The 23,288-nt window shown below is 37.3% G+C and overlaps 1 protein-coding gene across 1 annotated transcript in view; it reads right to left on the bottom strand.

The window, feature by feature from the left end:
* mafa (MAF bZIP transcription factor a) overlaps positions 1–20,843 on the bottom strand; it is a 110,900-nt gene extending 90,057 nt beyond the window's left edge. The window contains exons 1-2 of the mRNA XM_058750997.1: positions 18,781–20,843; positions 12,646–12,704 (exon numbers count right to left, since the gene is read on the bottom strand). Of these exons, the coding sequence (XP_058606980.1) occupies positions 12,677–12,704; positions 18,781–19,754 (1,002 nt within the window). The 5' untranslated portion in view covers positions 19,755–20,843 and the 3' untranslated portion in view covers positions 12,646–12,676. The remainder of the gene's footprint in view (positions 1–12,645; positions 12,705–18,780) is intronic.
* Positions 20,844–23,288: the final 2,445 nt, after the last annotated feature.

Here is a 23,288-nt window from a genome sequence, read left to right on the forward strand (position 1 = left end):
GCTAGCCTGCTCTGAGCATGGTTATGCACATGCTGAGCACGGACACTCGCAAATAAAACGAAGCACTGGTTCATGCATGCAGCGCGTGCATAACAGTCGAGTGCAGGCTGCACCGGTGCTTGAATAAAGCACAGATATGCTGTTCATAAAAGACGTCGGGAACGGAATACTGTTAGACCGCCCGCTCCCGTTCAAACTGCACCAGAGTTACCGACCGCAACCGCGTTTTATTCGGGAATTTAATCCCGCCTCGCCCCGCGGTTTACGGACAGTTCTGCCCTCTCGAAGTGGAACAGATACCACGAGATCAAAGGCAGATATCGCGTTATTCTCACTCATATGCTGTGCTGCTGATAAACATGATATAATTTCAGTTCTATTGCTTTTATATGAATATAAATATGATGAACAAGACACTCAAAGTGCTTGCTATTTAATTCCATACGAAAGGCATATTTATCATCCATTATTATTTTAATTCAAACATGTATTTTAGATTTTTATAGAAAATATGACAATCACATATCTCACACAGAGATCGCACTGTCATAGTGTTTGGGAATATTCATGCACTATTTAAATACATAATAGCATGAAATTAGATTAAAAAAATAAAACATTTTAGAAGAGAACTTAAGTTGTTAGTCGAGAGAGTTTTTTTGGCACACGTCAGCATGACATCAGAGCAAGGAGGACGTAACTCGGACACTTTTCTAACCGGCATGCATCTCGCGGTGATCACCGGTGATCGGTTCTGCCAGATTTTGCTCATCTCAAACAAGCCTTCTGACACTTTTCTAACCGGCATGCATCTCGCGGTGATCACCGGTGATCATTTCTGCGCAGATTTTGCTCATCTCAAACAAACCTATTGGCACCAGAAGAAGCCTTTACATCAGCATTGGTTGTGAAATGCTATTGGTTCTTGTGTGTCTCGTGACCGATTGTGTCATGCTACGGGACGGGGAGTATCTTTTTGAATGAGATGTGAGCACATTAACGGAGCGGGATCATTTTCAGTGATTAAAACCTTATGTTTTACTCTCTTCTTCGCATAAAGATATCAAATGGCTTCAGAAGACTTGGAATGCAACACGACTTCTTTGTTTATGGTCAGTTTTTGCAATAAATACCTTTGACTACTTTTTTTGCCTGTTACATGTTTTATATTTAGAAGTGGGTAGGTTTAGGGTAGGGTAGGGGTGGGGTTTGGTGCTCCAATGAATGTATAAATTTACAAATACACGCAAACCATTAAATTAAGACAACTGACAATAATGGAGGACCCTGCATGTCGAAAAATGAGCTAAAGGTGTACCCTGAGTATCAAAAAGTGACGCCAAGGGGTCCTGACCAAGAGTCAATATGTGACGAGTTTGGAGTGAGAATGTGTTGAAATGAGAAACGTTAATGCCGCCGCCCTATGTGAATGCACCATAGTGAAAATCTTGTCATAGTAAGTTAATATAAATGCTATAAAATTGTGCTTTTTTTTTTCACGTTCACCTTGACTGTGTAGTTTAGTTGTAGAGGGGGCAAACTGATTCTACTTTCTTAATAAATGTCCCCAGTCATATTTATTACATATAACACTTCACACTGGTAAGTTGTCCAATTGGAGGCACATACAAAATGGGACCATTTATGTAACACACTTTAGTACCTAGGGGTAGGGAGTTTGTTCTAAATTATACATTCAAATCCTGCTGAATGTTGTGAATGGTGTTTCCTGTTGTATTTAACCTTCTACAATGGGCTAATGGCGGTCGCTAGATAGAACCATGCAGCATCACACATACTGTAGAAGGATTTGTTATACATTACAGTATCTGATCCTGAGTGGAGGTCACCCTTTCCTAGCTGCAACAGCTGCTGCTATAGCAGACAGTAGAAAGGACACAAATGACTGATTAAGACCTTTGATTAGAGCAATTATAGTGGCGCTGCAGGGCTTACCCTACCACACACACACACACAGAGAGAGAGACGGAGAAGGAGGGAAAGGATGCAGGGACACACTCATTCTGCTCTGGATGATAAAACCCGTGGGTGGAAAGGATTGAGAAATTTTGCTGAGAGACTGAATAAACCCTGTAATGAATCAAACCACAGGACTCCTTGGAGAGGCACTGCTCACTTGCAACACAGAATTAAATTAATTTTAGGCAAACTGACTTTTAAAAACATTGTTAAGCAAATACAATTACTACCTTCCTTTTTATTGTGTCTCACATATTTTGTGGTTATGGTTATTGTCTTAAGTATTATGTGGTTGCTCTATTATGGCAGACACTGAAAGATTCATAAATAAATAAGTACGATTTATTTATTTATTTATTATTTTTATTTTTATTTATTTTAAACATGTGAGCAACCAGAAAGCATAAAAGCGCATCCGGCAGAGCGCAAGTTAGCTTCTGCTATTCAGTAGTGCTCTGTGTATGTGTCAGTCATATTTACTGTTGTCTGTCAGTCCATCAAGCATGTCGAAATGTTGAAAAGGAGGAGGAGGAATCTGACGTAGTAGCCGAACTGCGTCGGGCCACCAAAGAAATGGCCAGAGCCATCGGCCGTTCAATGGCAGCAATGGTGACCACGGAGCGGCATCTGTGATTGAATGCATGGTCGATATGCAAGACAAGGACAGATTCTTCCTCCAATGCCCCGCTCTTGCCCTCTGGCCTCTTCTGCGGTGCAGTCAACACTGTCGTTGAGAGGTTTCAGGAGGCAAGGAAGCAAGTGGCGGCGTTCCAACGTTTCCTCCTTCGACGTTCCCAGGTCTATGTGGCTACTGAGCTCCTCATTCTGGCAGTCTCACAAACAGAGAGTTGCTTCAGGGCTCAGTGAGCTCCGACGAGTAAATTTCTCAGCTGCCGCCCAGCGACGGTACGGCACGGGAGAGCTCGTCCCCTCAGGTCAGTCAGGTCGGTCGTTCCCTGGCAGTCATCCACTTCAGGGCACCGAACTGTCTCCTCTAGTGATAGCAGAGGCCAGTCTCTATTTTCTGGCAGCATGGAAACTTCTGCCAAATGTCTCAAAATGGGTCCTGCAGACTGTAGAAAGAGACTACAGAATCCAGTTCGGTTCTCGTCCGCCTCGTTTCAATGGGGTCATTCTCACACTAGTGGGCCCCGAGCAGGCTCTGGTAATGGAACAAGAAGTCGACACTCTCTTGAGGAAGGGGCCCATAGAACGTGTTCCTCCTCTCTCTCGAGAGAGAGTCCAGGTTCTACAGCCGTTACTTCATCGTTCCAAAGAAGGATGGGGGGTTGCGTCGGATCTTAGATCTGCATCTTTTGAACCGTGCTATCAAACGCCTTTGGTTCAAGATGCTCACTATCAAGCAGATAGTATTTCAGGTCAGGTCCGAGGACTGGTTTGTTACAATAGATCTCAAGGATGCATACTTCCATGTATCCATCATTCCTCAGCACTGGAAGTTCCTGAAGTTTTCTTTCGGGGGTGAAGCATACCAATATAGGGTTCTTCCCTTTGGCCTGTCACTCTCACCCCGAACTTTCACCAAGTGTGTGGATGTTGCTCAGGCTCCGCTGCGACTCCAGTGCATCCGCATACTCAACTACATCGACGATTGGTTAATACTAGCTCAATCGGAGCAGATGATGGCTCGGCATCGAGATGCCATCCTCGTCCATATAAAAGAGCTGGGGTTAAGACTAAATGCCAAGAAGAGTGTGCTTTCTCCACTACAGAGAACCACTTATCTGGGTATGGTGTGCGATTCGACCACGATGCAGGCACATCTGTCTCCTGCTTGTATCGAGTCAATCCTCACGGCAGTCAAGAGAATGAGAGAAGGCCAGTCACTCACTGTCAAATAGTTTCAGAGACTGTTGGGTCTGATGGCAGTTGCATCCAATGTGATACCTTTTGGCCTGCTATACATGAGACCCTTGCAGTGGTGGCTCAGGACCAAGGGTAACGACGCATGCCTCCCTCACGGGCTGGGGGGCGGTCATGAGTGGCCGTCATCTCATGTGGCACATAAACTGCCTGGAGATGCTGACCATGTTTCAGGCTCTGAGACACTTCCTTCCAGACCTGTGGGGACATCATGTGCTTGTCCACACAGACAACACATCGGTTGTCTCCTACATCACACATCCAAGCTCTGCTTGGGCTGGATGCCATGCAGACGTGGCCAAGGCTTCGTCTGAACGCTTTTCCCCCGATCGTACAGCGCACTAAGGTGCCCTCATGGGACCTGGCGGTAGTTTTGGAGGGCTTGTGTAATGCCCCCTTTGAACCCATAGAGGAAGTTTCAGATAAGTTCCTCACTCTGAAGACAGTCTTTCTCCTCACTGTATCCTCTCTGAAAAGGATCAGTGTCATGCCTGGAGTTTTCCCCGGGCATGGTTAGGGCATTCCTTTACCCGAGGGCTGGGTATGTCCCTAAGGTGCCCACTTCTACGACAAGGTTTTAATACACTACAAATATATGTGGGATTATTAGCAGAAATCATACCATGTGTCATACTCGCAGGGACAGTATGTTTGGAAATAATATTTCATGTCTTCCATTGCATTCGTTATTTGTAGTGCGCCAGCCACCCAATAGCAATAGCTTAAGCTTTGTGCTTTTAGTGCTTTTAATATAAAACAAAGTCTCAGCTTTCAAAATCAGTTTTATAGCGAAACACAAATTATATTATATGTTTGTATTTCGCTATAAAACTGACCGATTTTGAAAACTGAGATTTGGAATATCTCCCGGTGCTCCCAATCCGGGCCATTTGCATGAGCAAAAGGCTAGAATAGCCTATCTCAAAATATTATAACTATACAATCTTTATTCTCATAACATTTCGACTTTATTCTCGTAGTGTTTCGGCTTTTTTCTCGAAACATTTAGACTTTATTCTCGTAGTGTTTCAAATTTATTCTCGTAATATTTCGACTTTATTCTCGTATTTTCGACTTTATTCTTGAAATATTTCGACTTTATTCTCAAAATATTTTGACTTTATTCTCATAGTGTTTCGACTTTAATCTCGTAATCTTCGATTTTTTTTTTTTTAACGAGGTACTAAAACGCTGTCGTAATTTTTCATTTTAAATTTATCCAAAAAAATGTAAAAAATAAATAAATGAATAAAAAAATCACCTGAGTTCATAGAAGTGGCTGCTTAAAATAAACCCATGTAATCTTACCTAATGCTAAGTTTTAAATGGCCAGTCTTAGCTAAAGAACTCTTAGAAAAAGAGGTGAAACATTATGATATTACAATATCAACAATCAGAGACATTTGCAGAGTTTTACTTAACCCCAAATACTGGCACTATTATTACTTAGCACAGTGTAAATGGAATATTGTATAGTAATAACTATTTTTATAACTTGTATTAATTATTACATGGCATGAAAATTATTTGTTACTTTGTTTGTACACTAATCCAGTTGCTGCCCTTTAAAACACAAAGCCTGAGTATGTTATATGTTTACATATGAATCACGGAGCAATAGAGACTGTGATCTGAGGGGCCATTACCTGGTGGTAGTTATTAAAAATAGATATGTTTGTGCTGGAAACATTAAATGTGGGCTGTAAGTAAGGTGCACTTAGGCAAAAGACAGTAGATGAAAGCCATTTATGAGGTCTGAAGCATTACCACCAGGCTGTATGAATGAATGTGAGATACTGTATTCCTGCAGCCCCGGTTTTTCTTTCTTTCTTTTTCTTTTTTTTTCTTGGCAAGAGATGCAAATGAACAGAAAACTGAAGAGTGTTTGAGTATCTCTCGCTCTCTCTCTCTCCCTCTCTCTTCATTCACCTCTGTCTTTGCCTGCCTCCCTTGTTAGGTAAAACAGATGGTGTTAAATTCAATAACAACACACTCTTGCATGTTATCTTTAGTCACATTTTCTTAAAATGTCATTTACATATTAATCATAGTGTTAACAAGCTTGTGTCAAAACGAATGAATTCATTCCGAAAAATGTGCTGGTTTCCTCAGCTGCAGATCACACTTTAACCATGGAAAGTTATGAAATGACATTTTCAACAGAAAATCTCGCTCTCTGCGTTGCTAGCTCACCATATACAGCATGTTTTTTTCACAGCATTTCTGAGCCATCATTTTTTTTTTTTTTGTCTGTCATTGATATCATCACAAAAACAGTACCTTTCACAAGCTCCTGAAATGAGTACAATTAGACAGTATTAGACTGACTTTTCTGCCAGCTGTGATCATCAAGCTGATAAGAGGAGATCATTTAATTTCGTGTTAATTTTTAAAAAAATCATTGCTCCCAGCATTATTACCTCTCAGAAGAAACCTAGAATTTTCCAGAATGCTCTGAACTCTGAACAACACAATCCTGCTGCCATTACATTCACATTTGTATATGCAACTCACCACAGGATAGAAAAGTACTTATAAATGAATAATAGTGGCTGTTAATATTACCTTACTGTGTTTTTGTTTGTTTGTTTGTTTGTTTCAGTGAACCAAAATAAGGTTCTGAGCTGAGGCCTCAATTTTATAATTACATTAATCATTTGAAACTGGATATTTCAATCAATTTAGATTATTAGATTATTAGTCAAATAATAAATTAAAAACATGCATTCAGCTAATTACTTTTTTCAGGTTTTCCATGGTCAATGCAACCTAGAAATCAGGAAATTTTAAAGTTGCAACTAAGGTTTATGTTTTGTTCTTTTCCACAATTTAAAACATTGTGTACTCCTGCTGAGTTCTAAAATATTTAGTGGTCTATATCATTGTGAGTGTAATCTCTATGATATCATTTCCACAACGGAAAATGATTCTTCACTTCATTCTAAAAATGATTTGTTGATTTTGATGTCACATTTCGTAACATGTCGGGTCCCATTTTTGTCAAATGATATCAGGATTAATTTGTTCCTTTATGTAAAATGATTGTTGCCACTGTTGTGTTTCCTCTATCAAGTGTGGCATTTTAAAGGATTTTTATTTATTTTTTTATTTTTTTCCCTCTTCTTCTGTGTTTCTGTCTCATCAACTGTTGCCTTTTATATAGTGCAGTGATGACAAGCAGTCGGACATTATTTATATTAAAGTCATGGAAATTCTTTGGTAAAAAGTGAATACTGTATTAATGGCAGAAATAATTAAAAGTGCATTCAAATTAATTAATTGAGATCATTTGCACATGTTTTGTATTTATTAACCAGATAACAAGTAATAAACAAACACATAAATTGAAATCGATTAATTGAATTCATTTAATTTCAATTAAAATGACTGATTATGGCAAGAAAAAAAGAGACTTTCACTAAAATTACAATTAGCAAACTTTTTGGAGAGTATTATTTTCTACTCTCCAAACTAACCCAGATGTACCTCCATATAATGAGTTTGTGAAATGAATTAAACTCTCTAAAAGGTGGTAGACCACAGCTTTATAACACATGCCACAGAGTGCCTGTCTAACCCAGTGCTGAAGGTTCATGACTACATCTCTCTAATTGCGTCCCATTACCCTGCAGGCAGACGGGTTCTGGAGAACTCTATAATGACCTCACATTTCAACTTTTGGCAGGAAATAGTCATGACCTTAAAAAGAGCACAATAATTACCCAAACAAAAGGCACGTGAGGATACTGTACAGAAAATAGCAGATACTATGCTAGATGCCTTCGGTAAAACAGCACTTACGAAGAGCTAGTTTAATTAGACACACAGAATAATACTAACAAGCAAATGATGGAAGTAGAGAGGCAGAGGAAGAGGGTCGACCGCAGGCGGTGCTGGGGGAAACGGAGATGAAACTTCTACTTGAATACATTTTACTAAATTCTGCTATTCAGCAAGTTCAGCTGATTCCAAATACATGTTAAGTTGCAAAGTTTCTTTCTTTCTTTCTTTCTCTTTCTTTCTTTTCAAATAATAATAATAATAATAATAATAACACCAAATTAAAAATTGGTTATTTATATATAATTGTATATGGATTTCTGTATGTATTTTTAATCATAGCCATTTAAAATGAAAAAAATGGTTGATTAAAAATATGTTAACCTAAAACACTGATGCTGCTACAAACTAGAATCCCTAAAAGGCAAGCCCTAAAACTGCAAATTCCCTGAGGAACTAATGGCTTCAAGCTAAAATGACATCCTCTCTATTACACAGCTAAAGTCACAATTTCAAATTCAGTGTACTTTGCTCTTTTAAAGAAAACTCATTTTGCACTCCCTCTCTTGAGTCCAGTTACCTTTAAAAAAGGAAGCAAGGCTGTGCTATACAACACACACACAGATCAGAAGCTGAAGATCAGTGGCAGTAAGCTAAAATAGACTCGGGTAAAGACGCTATTCAGTGCATCGTACTGTATTCTGGCCTGACTGTACATAGATATCCATATTTTTAACCTTAAAGCCCAAATACAGTGTCTGCTGCCTGCACAGCTAAATATAGACCATCAGCCTCCGTCTCCAGTTTCTCTTGCCTGGAGCAGGTGGCTGGAAGATCGGGCGGACACAGCAAGTCTGGGTCGTCTTGTCCTGCTGGAACACAGAGTAACCCTGGACCAGCATTGAAGTGGATAGGTTTTAAATTAATTTATCACAATTGGAGTACTTGGACAGCAATGATCGGACATAAAAATATAATATGTTTTTATGAATTACATTTTTTTTGTCAACTGAACTGTAAACAGTTTAGAGAGGCTGCAATGTTGTACATGTAGAATATGCTCTTGCGCTCAAAAACAGCTAGACAAATTGCAATTGATGGCACAGAACACAGCTGACTTAAGTCATTTTTTTCTTTTTTTTTTTAAGTAGAACTATTTTTTAACTCATACAGTGAGTCATATCATGAGACACTGTTGAAAAATAAATAAATAAATAAAAAATAAAAAGCTACTTTGTAAAAGTGGAGAAATCTGGTGCAAAAACTTCTCAAAATCTTGCTTTTTTTTTTCTTTTTTTTTTTGGATTGCGTGTGTGTGTGTGTGTGTGCACATCCGTATTATTTCATACAGTCCAATTAATTAAATATCAGGCTGTAAAAATAAGCAGAAACTACAAAACTGGCATTTCTGACTGAGCCTTTTTTCACGAGCAATAAAGTAAAGCAAAATGTGCAACTGACTACAGCACATTTCTAGATTTAGTTTCAGTCACAAAATTATATTGAATTAAATTAACATGTATTAAATGTGACATATTTTTGGCATGGGTATCATATTGAGAGGCAGTTGGTGAAACCCAGCCTTTCATCAGATACAGTAACAGGTTGAATTCTTATGTACACAAGTGCCCCAAATATAGAAATTACCAGAGCTGTTATGCTGGAAGTCAGAAAATACAGAAATGTGGCGGGTGTGATATATAGTGTTTTTGGCACCACCGTTTGTAGATGACACTCCATCAGCGAGACTGACCAGTCTCAACCGCCAGTCACGCCTCACTTGGCCCTCCTTATGGCCAATGTTGTGCTCACAACACCCCGACACAAATACGGGTATGTGTGATAACACTGTTCTCTCAGGGATTTGGTTGTTTTCTCCTACCTCAGCAGTTACTGTGTCCTTTTGTCCCCCCACTGGTGTCTGAACTATTGCCACGTGCAATGAAGGAGTCAGGGCAGCCCATGGGGCATACTTTCTTCTAACGCACCAAAGTGTGTGTCTTTTTATGCAGGATAACCAAAGTTTTATTTAATTTTTTTTTTTTTTTATAAATCTGAATTTGTTTATTACAGTTACCATAGTTTTAAAATGACCACACTATTAAAAAATACAGATTCCAAAAGGGTGCATTTATACTGATGTATCAGAAAAACAAAATAAGCTTTTTGTGAACAATTATTAATGGTAAAGTGTGAAAAACGTTGAAATAATAAGCTAAAAAAAAAAAAAAGATTTTCCTTTTACACCGAGACCGAGACGAGGAGCACCTAATGTGCAGATCATATCATATTTCATTGAAAACCATCATTATCAGTCCCTAAACCAGTGTTATAGTGCTCAAAGCCATTTTTCATAGTCTTGGTCTTGAGCATTTGGACTTCAAAATACAACTTTGTTCTAAACATCCAAACAGACTGGGGCTTCAACATTGTTCTTAAAAAGCAACCATTGCCATCTGACTGTAAGTGTATAATAACTGTATTGTTAAAGTTAGGATAGTTTGACAAGACACATCATACACCAAGGGTGTCCAGTCCTGCTCCTGGAGGGCCACCGTCCGGCAGAGTTTAGCTCCAACCTCCATTAAACACATCTGAACCAGCTAATCAATATCTTCTCGAAACTTTTAGAGAGGTGTGCTGAGGCAAGTTGGAGATAAATCCTTCAAGACAGTGGCCCTCCAGGACAAAGTTTGGACACCCTGTCATACACCTATGGCAAAACCACACCATTCATCGAATAACACCCACAATTACACTGGAAGCTGAGTCATGTGAAAAAAAAAAAAAAAAGGTTCCCTGCTAAAGACAAGCATCAGTCTCCTTTCACGCTCAGCTTACATGAAAAGGCTACTCATTGTTCACTTGTGTTTTGTCATATACATGAATAAAGTAACATATACCGTTTACTAGAACAACATTCACTATGCTGGTCTAAGTCCTAATGTCCAAATCATCTGAAATGCTGTATTCTCAGTCAGTATAATGAGATAGAAAGACAGGCCCAAAACCGACGTTTGTGTAACATCCTATCTGAGATGCCTTCGTTGTGTCAGTTTCTGAAGACACGATAACCCACAATTCTGTGTGTGCGATAACAGAACAGGTCTATGGAAGACACCTATCATCATGTTTTTCATTCCTGTGTTCTCTGTGTCCTGTCATTCCTAAGTGTTTATCCAGCACATTTCCTCGGCCGCCTTTAAAGGGCAACTAATTCACAGCCGCTCCGATGGCTGTTGGAAACAACAGCACTTAAAGCACTTCATTGAACGCTGATTTGTCCTTGTCATCTCCGACAGCTCCGTCTCATTTTTCCCTGGCGAAGTTAAGTGAGGCTGGAGCCTGGCCAACCCTGATCCTGTGCTCTACTTAAAGACAATGGGGACGGGAACATAGAGCATTATGGGAAGGGCGGCATGACATTAACATCTCATCCTCATTATGCAGATTAGTATGAGGGAGACAGAGGAAAGGGAACATGCTAAATGGACATTGGATACGAAGGGATGGGAAACTAAAGGGTAAACCTTCATCAGAGCTCCTGACAAAGATTCAAGAACAGCTAGGTGAACTCTTTACCTTGTTAATCATATAAAGGTGAAGAGTGGACGTTTTCGTACTAGTCAAATAATTTATCATATTCCACCTTAATATAAAGAGACAACTATAACTAAATCATTCCTAGGTGAAAACATAGGCAGAAATAGTGTTACTCTGTGGTGCTGTGTCATTTATTTGATCATCCCGACAGCAGAAGGGTGAATGTTTGGGAAACACGTAAAAAAAAAAAAAATTCAATCCAATTTGGTTAACAGCACCAAAACAAGATTATTCATAAATGAATGAATGATTTAAGCCACGAAAGGTTGTATGCTAGTGAATTTATTATGTTTACTGCAGAGCGGCAGCAACAGCTTTAGCAACACTATTGTTCAGTACTTAGAGCAATTTATTGATAATACTAATCACAGTATCGTCCAGTCTCCGACATCATCCACAATATCTGACATCCACAAAGTAATATAGTTCATTTACATTTTAGTGTTTTGTAGCAATAAGAGCAAATTATAGAATTCATAATTTGTGTTCGTTTGTTTATTAATGAATTCATTTATTAGGCTTTTTTGTCATTTTAATTGAATGTATTAGTAAAAGAACAGACAGGAAGACACCTGCATACAAGAGCACTGCTGCACATCACAATGTGGGTATGTATAGTCTGTTCTAGTGCAGCTTTGAACATGACTCATCCATTCAGATTAAGCCTAAAACTATCCATTTTCTAAAACTTTTCTAAAACTATCTGCATTATAACCCAACACAGAGGACACCATATCTCTGACTTTTAGTCTTGTTCTAGAAGGCACAGTGCCTTTGAATCAGTCATGGTTGGTCAGGCCACAGAATATGGAGAACTTTGGTCACTAAAAGCACTTTTATGATTCAGCAACGTACCACACAAACACCTTAATCCCTGACAGCTCAGAGAGCAGCTTCTACCCAAGAGCGAGGTGCACGAGGTGCTTCAGTGAGATGTCATTGGTGTAGTCCTACAAGAGTACACACTGAGCCTGGAGAAAGATGGATTGTGCTTCAGCTGGGCTTTCAGAAATTCATCAACCCAGCACTGAGAGTTCGGGCCTATGGGAAGGTGAATTTACACTTGCTTTTAGTCTGGTGTAAAGTGAGAAAAATGTTTCGTACAGCACTTCAGGAAGCACCAGCCTCACTGTGAGGTAGACGTCAGATACACTGTAAAGTACTCAGTCATTGTTAAAAATAAATAAATAAATTGATTATCTCATTGTCCTAAGAAATATTAATGCACTTTTAAATTATATTAAGGCACTTTTGGATACCTATACAAGATCACTGCATTTTATTATTTGATCTACACTTTTTTTTTTTTTTGGTCTCCTCCACACTATTCAGTTATTGTATGTGATAACATTACCTTTGTTGTATTGTATGTCAGAGATACAGGTGAAATTGTTTTACCTCATCAAGGCCAGGCTCAGAGGGCTCATAGTCACAGATGAAGGAACTTTCTAGAAGACCTGACAGAGAAAGAGAAAGAAAGAGATGTCATAATACACCACAAACTAAATGGAAATTGTGGCTTCATCATGATGTAACATTTTTTATAGTGATCTTTGTGGAGAGATTGCACTATAAACTGAAATTATATTATTAAACACTATTATATTATGCAATATTTATGTAAAAGATAAACAGTCAGAGACATAAAAACTGCAAGTTGTTCATATTTGATTAATCTGCACTGAAGAAAAAAAAAAGCTTTATCTGACAGTATTATTTTTCTGATGAATAGGTTCCACCGAGGTGTGCATCTATAATTAAATAACAGAAGACACAACAATCTATTCTTCAATATCTATTTTTCAATCTAGTTTTACAGAAATAAAATAACACTGTTACTGTTTCCATAAGGTATTTAATTTTTATTACTGATGGAAACTGACATCCATTTTTTTAGGGGGGAAAGTTGATGTGTGTGTGTGTGGGAATTTTCAGTGTACACATATGCCATGTAGTCTAATAGTGATTATAGTTATTATATAATATTAATTTTCCACTGTGCAGTCTACATTTGAACTCTTTTAAGACACATAATTACTTCACAATTAAATTATATATATATATATATATATATATATATATATATATATATATATATATATATATACATACATATATATACATATATATTTTTTTTTTATTACTATTTTTTTTTTTTTTGAAGTAGTCAAAGGTGTGATAGTACGGTGTATGTTGTTTGAGTGCATAGTCATTAACATGCATTTTATGCAATTCCACTACACTATAATGTACACATTAAACTCCAAATTCATATTTTAATCTCATTTTGATTTTAATTCTAACTGACATACAGTCATGATAAAGGATTACTTCAAAACAGAGTTGAGGATGCCGTTCATCACAGAAATAGAATATTCTGTCTGGAAGGAAACATAAAAAAAGTTAAACAATCTAAAATTGTAAGGCTATGTCAAACCTAAATTTACATCACACATAGGACAAGCTCAGTGTAATACTTTAAATGCTGAAGACACACGCACACTGCACCCTTTACCCAGGAAAAGGATGAGGGAAAAAAAAGTGTGTGAAAGAAAATTATTCAAAATGTTATAAGAACCGCATGCAAGGGCCATACATTATGAAGAGGAACTGAATTTCACAGTTTTTCTTTTTATTCTCAGTTGCCTAAAGGTCTAAATTACTAATATGAGAGAAACTTGCAAAAAAAAAAAAAAAAAAGGTAATATGGTCAATTGTAATGTTGGCTGTAGATAAAATAAAACAATTAAGTAAATTAACCCCTATTATATTAATTTAATGAATACTGACAAATAAATATTTTAGCATTCATATTAAAGGCTCAACACTACATTTGTTAGGTGCACTGCAAATATAAATTACAGTTCATTATCAACTGAGGAAATTAGATTACAGATGATTTTACATATCACCCAGAAAATGCCTGGAAATATATCTCTACATGCACATTTCTGAGAATTTATTGACACACACTTGCATAAAAAAAAAGGAAGCTGTCAAATTTATTATACCAAATTTAGGTGATATTTATCTAAACTTATGTTTATTATACATCAGTTGTTTTCCATTGTAAACATTTTTTTAAAAATTTCTTTAGAACTGCATGCCATTGCCCAAATAAAAGACTAAGTAAATACTTTTAATCCAAAGATGTTTCACTTGCTCTCTGTATCATACATGCATCATCTTCATCTTTGTTGCGTCTTTGCATCTCTGGAAAACCCCAATACTCTGACACACAGTTTCAAAGTGTGTGCACATCTTTCCGAAAGCTCTCTCAATTTCACCCGCGTCACTCACAAGCCAAAAGACTTCCAAAACTGAACTGTTCATCTGTCTATCTGTCTATCTATCTATCTATCTATCTATCTATCTATCTATCTATCTATCTATCTATCTATCTATCTATCATGACGTCATGTATATTTAGTGTACATGAAGTAACATGTACACCAAATTCCAATAAAGCTTCAATACAGCCTGCAATGTACAACATGGGTATTGATGACCGTGTAATTTCATTAAGTCAACTAATCGAAATAATGCAAAATCGGTGGGCAAATTTGTTGAGCAAAGCTGTTAGTTGTTAGCTGATTAAAAGTGAAAATGGACAAAAGGTAGCTGCAGATCCATAGGAAGAGTGTTATGCCTATATGCGTATGCGTTTGACTTAAGGACTGGCACAGGAAATGAATAAGGTCTCCCCTGAGGTTAAGGATCTTCGTAATGACTGTGCACATTTCTACATCTCGCTCACTGACCTCCTCTGTACACAGATACACTCAAATGCTGAAATACAGACTTCACTAAAGCCTGCACTCGCTCTTACATTGAATCAATGAATGTTCTACTCTTACTGAGGCTGTTAACTGCTTTTTACTTTTTTCTTCCACATTAAATAATGATGAAAATAATAAGAATAAATAAACATATTTTCAGAAATGAGGATCATAACATCCCAGCTGTAACAACAATATTTTAAGTAACTTAAAGTGTAAGGTTTTAGGACATTAATGCATTCCAAATTCTAGAAAGCAGATAAAATCATAAAAATGTCAAGTTACAGTTTGTGCTTTCCTTAATTTCTACAATACACACTAAGTTTAAGGAGATGTCTAAGGTTTTGCCAACTCAAAGTACTAAAATGTGTGCACATAAGAGAGAGATTTGTAACAAATTGCCGTTTTCGCATGCATGCTAAAAGCCCAGTTTGGACACAGCTGCAGCCATACAGATTCATGATTTATAATTTTTACAAGGCTCAAGTCAGCCCCTTTCTGAGTAATTAATCATTGGGAAAATCATTTCAACTCTCCAGCTATACTCTCTCGCCCGATCTCCTGTTCCCTCCTCCACAGCTCTTGTTTCAGGAGAGGTGGACGACAAAGCACATAGTCTCCTTCACATAGAGGAAAGGCACAGAATTAGTAATTAAAGAACAAATCTCAGAACAAACCGAGCACTGTTAATCATGATGAAGATTAAATGTATCTGTAATTGACTTTCTCTCTTTGTGTGGAACTATTTTGTATGCCTGTGTTTTCTAAGATTTATTTATTTATTTTTCTTGCACACATATACAGGATGTGAATGTTTACTCTGACCTCCAAAAACATTCACTAGTACAGTGGTTCTCAACTTATTTTGCCTCAGAATTTAACATTATAACACTTAAGATACATTGTTTATCATGCAAAGGTAAACAACATGTCCTTAAAAATCAAACCATTTGAATTTATTAATATTAACATCAACTGCTCAAGCCCAGCAATATGCAAAATTGTTAACGTAACAAACTGAAAATTATATTTTGTAAAAAATAAACAAATTTGTGAATGTGGCTAAATTTAGCTCAGAGTTTCAAAGTGTTATTTTACTGTTTTTTATAAAGATTATGATGATTATTATTATTTTTTATTTTTTTCTATTTGCATTTATCGCAGACTTCTCCCTGCTATCTGCAGCACTATCAGAACAGAAATACGGCTCACCAATTGAGAACCCCTAGTACCTGCGCTCATGCAACTCTGCCCTCTTATAAACATGTATGTCTCAGGCGGATGCGTAAACATGCTGTTTTTTCTTAACTACAACCATTTATATTTGCAGTTAAATGACTCTCTTATTTTTGTAACTCAAGACCTATCCAAACAGCTGTTCCAGGAGTTTCAAAGACTGTTCTGTGCACTGAGACATCTGTGCAACACAGAACACACAACCTGCACCCAGTTAAAAAGTATAGCTTTTATCAATTAATCCACAATTTCTCTTGTGAGTTACTAAAGAAAGATAGAAAGGTGACACCTACAGCGGCGCTATAACTTCATTCTAAACATAAAGCAAAGTCCATTGCATTGAGATTGTGTTGAACTTTGGAATGTTCCAGCGTTGTCTGCCATAAAATTCATTATTTAAACTGTATCAAACATTATGTGCTAAAAGCCCTGTAATCCTGTAGTCTTTTCCAGAGAATACTTGAGAATTTATGAGATTGTGTTTGTAGTAAAATTGCCATACATCTTGAAAAAAATTAGCACTTTGTGGTGTTAACAAATAGTTGTCTTTTGAGCCAAACAACTATATGATAAGAGCAAATGCTGTTTACATAGTTTCAGTCTGAATCTTGCGCTAGACAGTCTATTTTTAACATGACAAACATGTTTTGCGCAATGCATGCACTGGATAAGACTAATAAAAACAGGCTACTAACAAGAATTATGATTTAAACAACTAAAAAAAAAAAAAAAACGAAATTAATTAATAAAAAAATAAAATAAAATAAACTTTAACAAACAACATCCAGAGAAACTTTAAGTGGCCCAAATTGCATTTTATTGCATATCATTATAATTGTATGAAATGAAAATAAGCATATATGAACATCACATATGGTTAGTGGGTAAAATGATTTTGCACAGCAAAATATATATATATGAAAAAAAAATAATAATAATTAACAGTTTTAAGAATTTATTGATGAACGGCATATCCTGATTTTATACAAGCAGGGTATCAATCCCTGACCATAAAACAATGTCCAGACATTTTAATATTGATTACTACATTATTGCCATGTAAATAATGAATTTATTAACAACATAAGAAAGAAAGAAAGAAAGAAAGAAAGGAAGAAAGAAAGGAAGAAAGAAAAATAAAATTGAGACCTGCTTGACAATATATATATATATATATCTAAATAAGATTATATCCTTTAGTTTTCAGCAAAGCCATGACGGGCGCCTTTTAAATTAGCGTTCTAGATAGATTCCAATATGTGATATATAATTTGCTACAAGCTACATTTAGTGCAACTCATTCCAAATAGGTCAGATTTTATATCAGACATTATTTATTTTTATTTTTTTTCTGAATGTATGATTTTCCATGTTGACTTATAATTCTACCTTAATACTTTCGTTTTAAAATACAGTAAATGGCAGGCTACAACAGGAACTACAACTGTCAAACTGTTGTTTACATTGCAAGTACATGCTGCAAAAAGATCAAGTTACGCATGATAAAAATCCAGCTGTATGCAAACTTGGAGCCTTCCCAAACTTCTAACAAAAAGAAACAGGCATCATCTAAACTCTAAGTCACTTTCTCCGTGTCAACCTGTGGCATGTACTACCTCTAACTGTTCTTATATGATGCAAAAAGAAAAAGAAAAAAAAAATAGTTCATTCCAGAGTTATCAAAATGCAAAGGTTTGACATTAAATACACAAACCGCTTTTAGCAACAACACTGTTTAAGTCCCAGAGGGAGAATTCCTTTTAGAAACCAGGTCCTTGTTCTCTCCCTCGCAACACTGCTTCCAGTTGGCTCTCAACAGAGAATTAACTGTATGGATCAACTTTTTCATGGGGAGGATGATGGCATGATGCTCCTTTCACTTTTTTAGTCCGTATTCCAAAAAAGTGATTGGGAAATGAAAGAAATGTATGAATGCCATGCTGAGCAGAAGTTCTTTTCCAAGTAGAAGTTCATTTTCAAGCACATAAAAAACAGAGGGGGAATAAAGAACAAACAAAAAGACCATGCATGTCCAGCATGCAGGCACTTCAATGGCATGTCTCTGTATATAGTCAATAGATTCTCATGTAAAGTCACAAAACAGCAAGCAGAAGGCATGAGATGATAATGGAGGGAAAAATAAAAATCCTTGGACTTTGGCAAAAGAGCAAAAAATATATATGTAAAAATAAAAATGGCAAACTTTCATATTTGGCAAAAAAAAAAAATATATATAATAATAAATGCAAAAGGTGAATGAAGGTCAACATCATGAGTGTATATGCATCAAAATATTAATATGCATACACATCAAAATATTAACTAATTCAGAGAATAATATAAATGCTATATTCATATTCAGGCTACAACAAGCCTCCAAAACTCAAGAAGAACTGACTTCAGTTCTTAAAAAAAAAAAAAAAAAAAAAAGTCAGCCTTGATCTAACAACCCCCAAAACTGAAAAACAAAACTTTTAAAAGCTTTATTGATTCTTTTTAGGCTTTTTAGGGAACTCACATGAAAAACTCCGGGGATGAGGGGTTGTTGTCGCTGCTCGACGAGTTTTCTCGGAAGCCGCTGCTCACGAGCTTCTCGTACTTCTCTTTGTACGCGTCTCTCTCACGCACCAGTCTGGAGATCTCTTGTTTGAGGTGGTCCACCTGCTGCATGAGCTGTGTCTTCTCGCCCTCCAATACGTGCCTCTGCTGGACCCTCTTGTAGCGACACGACTGGGCATAGCCTCTGTTTTTGAGGGTTCTCCTCTTCTGTTTGAGTCGGATCACCTCCTCTTTGCTGACGCCGCGCAGCTGCCGGTTGAGCTCCCGCACGGACATGGTAACGAGTTGCTCGTCCGAGAAGCGGTCATCCAGGTGGGAGTGCTGGTGGTGGGTGGCAGAGGAGTTGTTGCTGGACTGGACCCCTGGGGTTTGGTGCTGCTGGTGGTGGCTGTGGTGATGATGGTGGTGATGGTGGTGAGGTGCCCCGTTCTGCGCTGCAGCGGCGGCAATGACTGCGGACACCACCGCGGCGGCGGAGCCCATCTCCTCCCCGGCCATGGCGCCTCCCGCGCCGGCTGCGCTACTGAATTGCTGCCCTCTAGCATAGCCGTCGAAGCTCTGGAGCTGATGTGTGCTGCTGATCAGCGCTTCAACCGCGTCCTCGGGACTGAAGCCCAACGCCTCCGGGTTGAGCTGCTGCTGATAGCCGGTCATCCAGTAGAAATCCTCCAGATGCGCCTTCTGCTCGCTCCCGGAGCCAGGGCTGGGCGCCGAGAAGCTTGGGGAAGGGGGAACCGAGCTGCAGGGCGTGCTCATCGGGGTGGAAGACAGGGAGCCCCCGGCGATCAGGCGGCTGCACTGGCTGATGCTGCGATCGGGCTCCAGTGGCTCTTTCTTCACCTCAAACTTCATCAGATCGAAGTCATTAACATATTCCATGGCCAGGGGACTGGTGGGCAGGTCGGAGCTGCTCAGTGCCAGCTCTGATGCCATCCTCTTGCTGCTGACCGTCCTCCAGAGCGGGTGAAGAGCAGCTGTCAAAGCGGGCTGGGTCGGGAGAGAGTGAGCCAGCTTGATGATGTTTAAATGCTTTACTCTTAGCAGGAAAACAGAGACTGCACAGGACTTTGCACTGCTCTCTTAACTCCAGATTATGAGCTCTCGTTGGCACAGTCTATTGCAAAGATGCATCGGATCTTTTTCTCCTCTCTTTACAAGTGAATTTCGGCGGCCTTGGATTTCAAACATTTAACACTTTGGTGACTCCTCGTGAGCAGACATCATCGTGGTCAAACGGGTGAGTGGAACGTAAAAGAAGTGCGCTTGCTGACACAGATCGAGCTGAGAGTGTTTTTAAACTCGACACACTACAGTACAGTTTAAAAGCATTGCTGAGTTTTATAGCAGCCGTGACGTATGGTTCGGAGCGAGCCAATGGGGTCGCTGAATCTCAGAGTTCGTTAACATAGTTCGGAAACCAAAACTTTTCTCGTCAGCTGACTGTCATTTTGGAAATGCTGGAGGAAAGAGCTGAATGGACTTCGAACGTTTAACTCTTTCGTCCTTCCCTTTTTCAAAATGTTCAGTTCCATTACTTTAGTAACACGAGTGTCTGGACGTGTTTCTGTGTAGTTTTTTTTTTATTTTTATTTTTATTTATTATTATTATTATTATTATTATTATTTACATTTCTAATATGATGCAGTTAGTAGGATAGTAGGATAAGTCAGGAGCATAACAACTGATTTTTCGGCATAATCATTATAAAATAATTAGTAAATGTCTAACTTAAATTATTGTTGTGCCTGTATTAACGTGTAAAACAACACATAAACCTTAAGTTATAATACAACGTTATTATTGTTATAATGGAAATTAAATAAATTCAATTAATACAATTATTTGCAAATAATTAAAGTTAGGGATGTTCATGGATAAATGGACATTTTGAAAACTCAACAGTGCCACCTCTTGGATAAAAAGAGAATTGTGTGTGCGTGCGTGTACTTAACCATAATGTTTTGGGACAAATTTGTACAGAAGTGAGCTAAATCTGACAACCTAAACTACAGCCTAATGTAGTTAGCCCCCCACGCACATACATTTGTTAAAGCTGAGTAAAATATAGTTAATAAAGTTTTGTTTTAGTAGTTATCTTATAGTACTTATAACTCACTCACTATTATACAATAGAACTCAACAGAAGTGTTTGTGTGTGTGTGTGTTGGGGGAGGTGGGGGATATACCGAGCCTTTGTGTAATGTAATCAGACCTATTGGAAAGTGAAACTTTATATTCACGTTTATGTAGATATGAATGAATGGGACAGATGTCATTACAGTTTCAACAACACAGAGAAAAGAATCATTTGTAGTTGTACTGCACTGAACACAACATCATTTGCATGATACTATGTGCTATGAGAGACTATCTATTATTTTTGGGACAGACAATCAGAGGGTAAAAAAAAAAAAAAAGACTAAATTAATCTCGCTACATAAGCTTAAGTAATTACTATACCAGGTAAAAATAGATCCTAAAGGTACCAATTGCACATTTTCACTAAAAATGCACACTTTTCACCCTAAGTCAGACCTGAACTACATTAGGCTGTAGTTCAGTGATCAACCAAATGATTCAAGCATAGATCAAGAGAACAGCTATAAAACTTGTTTATCAGTTCTGTGAGATCTGCCTAATCTAGTCATATATTAAACTACTCTTCTGTTCATTGCTCTTTTACTGGAGGTCAGGGGTCGATTCCGGCAGTATTTCTTAGTGATTTTTTATCTTTCCTTTTTATTCTTTAAGTATTCAGTTAGCAGGAGCACAGTATAAAGGTTTTTTTTTTTTTTTTGCTTTGCATAATATACCTGTCTGATTAATTAATGACCCTGTCTCAATCTTCAATTTCATGAGACTTACATTCTCGTCTTTCCAGAATTTCAATTAATAGCTCAGTGCTCTGTAGAATAGTAAAAACAGAATTTAAAATCCATGAGTCTATGCAATGATAAGTTGCCCATTTAGGAAAACATTTGTGTGACTTGTTTTAGGCTTGACTCTGCCCCAACCATTTCATGCACTGCACAAAAACCTATAATCATTTACTCAGTATCTTTTCTGGCAAAGTCTATAATCTCATGATTTGGATCCTTGGTATTTTTAGAGGATGGACTAAGACGAGTGTAATGATCTCTCTGACCGCTGGCCATGAATGATTACATCAATAGCTGTTACTGTATGTGTATGTGGACTGTATTTGCATTAGCCTAACTCTGCATTTGCTCTTTATATGCTCTGACAAAGCAGTGCAGTTGCTAAGTTTGTTGAACTTTATTTACATTAGTTTATTAAAAAAGATAAATTAAAACTAAGAATGCATTTTAATATATATTGTTTATTATTTCACAAAATTAAATAAGATATTGTATAATAGACAAAAAAAAAAAAAAAAAAGAAGAAGAATAAAAAAAAAAATTTGGAAGACAGTCCCACAGAATATTATGCATTGACACATAGCAAAGTTTGGCAAATATTGTGCCTCATAACAGAAAATAATCATAGGAGTGTTACGTTTTGCTTTGCTTAAATTTGTCTGAGTGTTATATGAATGAATAACTACATTTTACATTGTGTTCTAACAAGTGATTTTCCAGGTGTCAAGCAAATCTTTTTTCACTGAAAGTGAAAATGCTGACTGAAACAATCAAATGTGTTAATTCAATCTAATAAATTAATATAATATAACTGTGTGGAGCAGGATTTTGGACCAATGAAATTTCAATAATTGTGTCCAATGTTTCCATTCAGTAGTAACACATATCATTTGAATATTAATAAGATTGCAATCTGAATAACATTACTTACTTTTTATTTACATTATTATTTCAAAATTAACAAGTTGCACTCTGCAAAAATCTAAATAAATACATGTAGAAATGCAACTTCCTAAAGTACATGGATGAATATAGTGTAACCTAAAATGATTTAATTTCAAATGTTGTGTTGCTTATTTACTTTACATATGGATAGTATATTTTGTACTTCTTTTCAAACCACACAAACTCCCACACTGTGTGCGTACCCCACAGTTCAACCACAGATGCAACAAAATGCCTTGACAAATTACTGTAATCTAAATTATGTCATATGGTGAGAAAATTTAAAATGGTAAGCATCAAGGACTTCAAGGAGAGGATATGACTCCATGACCCTAAAGTCATTCCACTGCAGTCTACAAAAAGCCTAAATCATGAAAGCCCTCATTCTTAATCAATTTAAAAACAGGATGGAACAGTTACATGTGAAATTGAGGTAAAGGAGTCTTTCCACATATAGATATAGTCACTCATAAGAGGAAAGAAAGGGGTAAAACTGAATGAACTTAGCACTTTATTTTTAAGAGCAAGTGGGAAGAGGTCCAGAACAATGGACCAAGTGTGGCAGGTTGTGTTCTGTGCAACACAGAGGTTTTGGATATTTATTTGTTTATTTCTTCATTTGACACTTTAATCCAAAACAAC

Source organism: Onychostoma macrolepis, chromosome 18 (assembly GCF_012432095.1).
Source record: "Onychostoma macrolepis isolate SWU-2019 chromosome 18, ASM1243209v1, whole genome shotgun sequence".
NCBI lineage: Eukaryota > Metazoa > Chordata > Actinopteri > Cypriniformes > Cyprinidae > Onychostoma > Onychostoma macrolepis.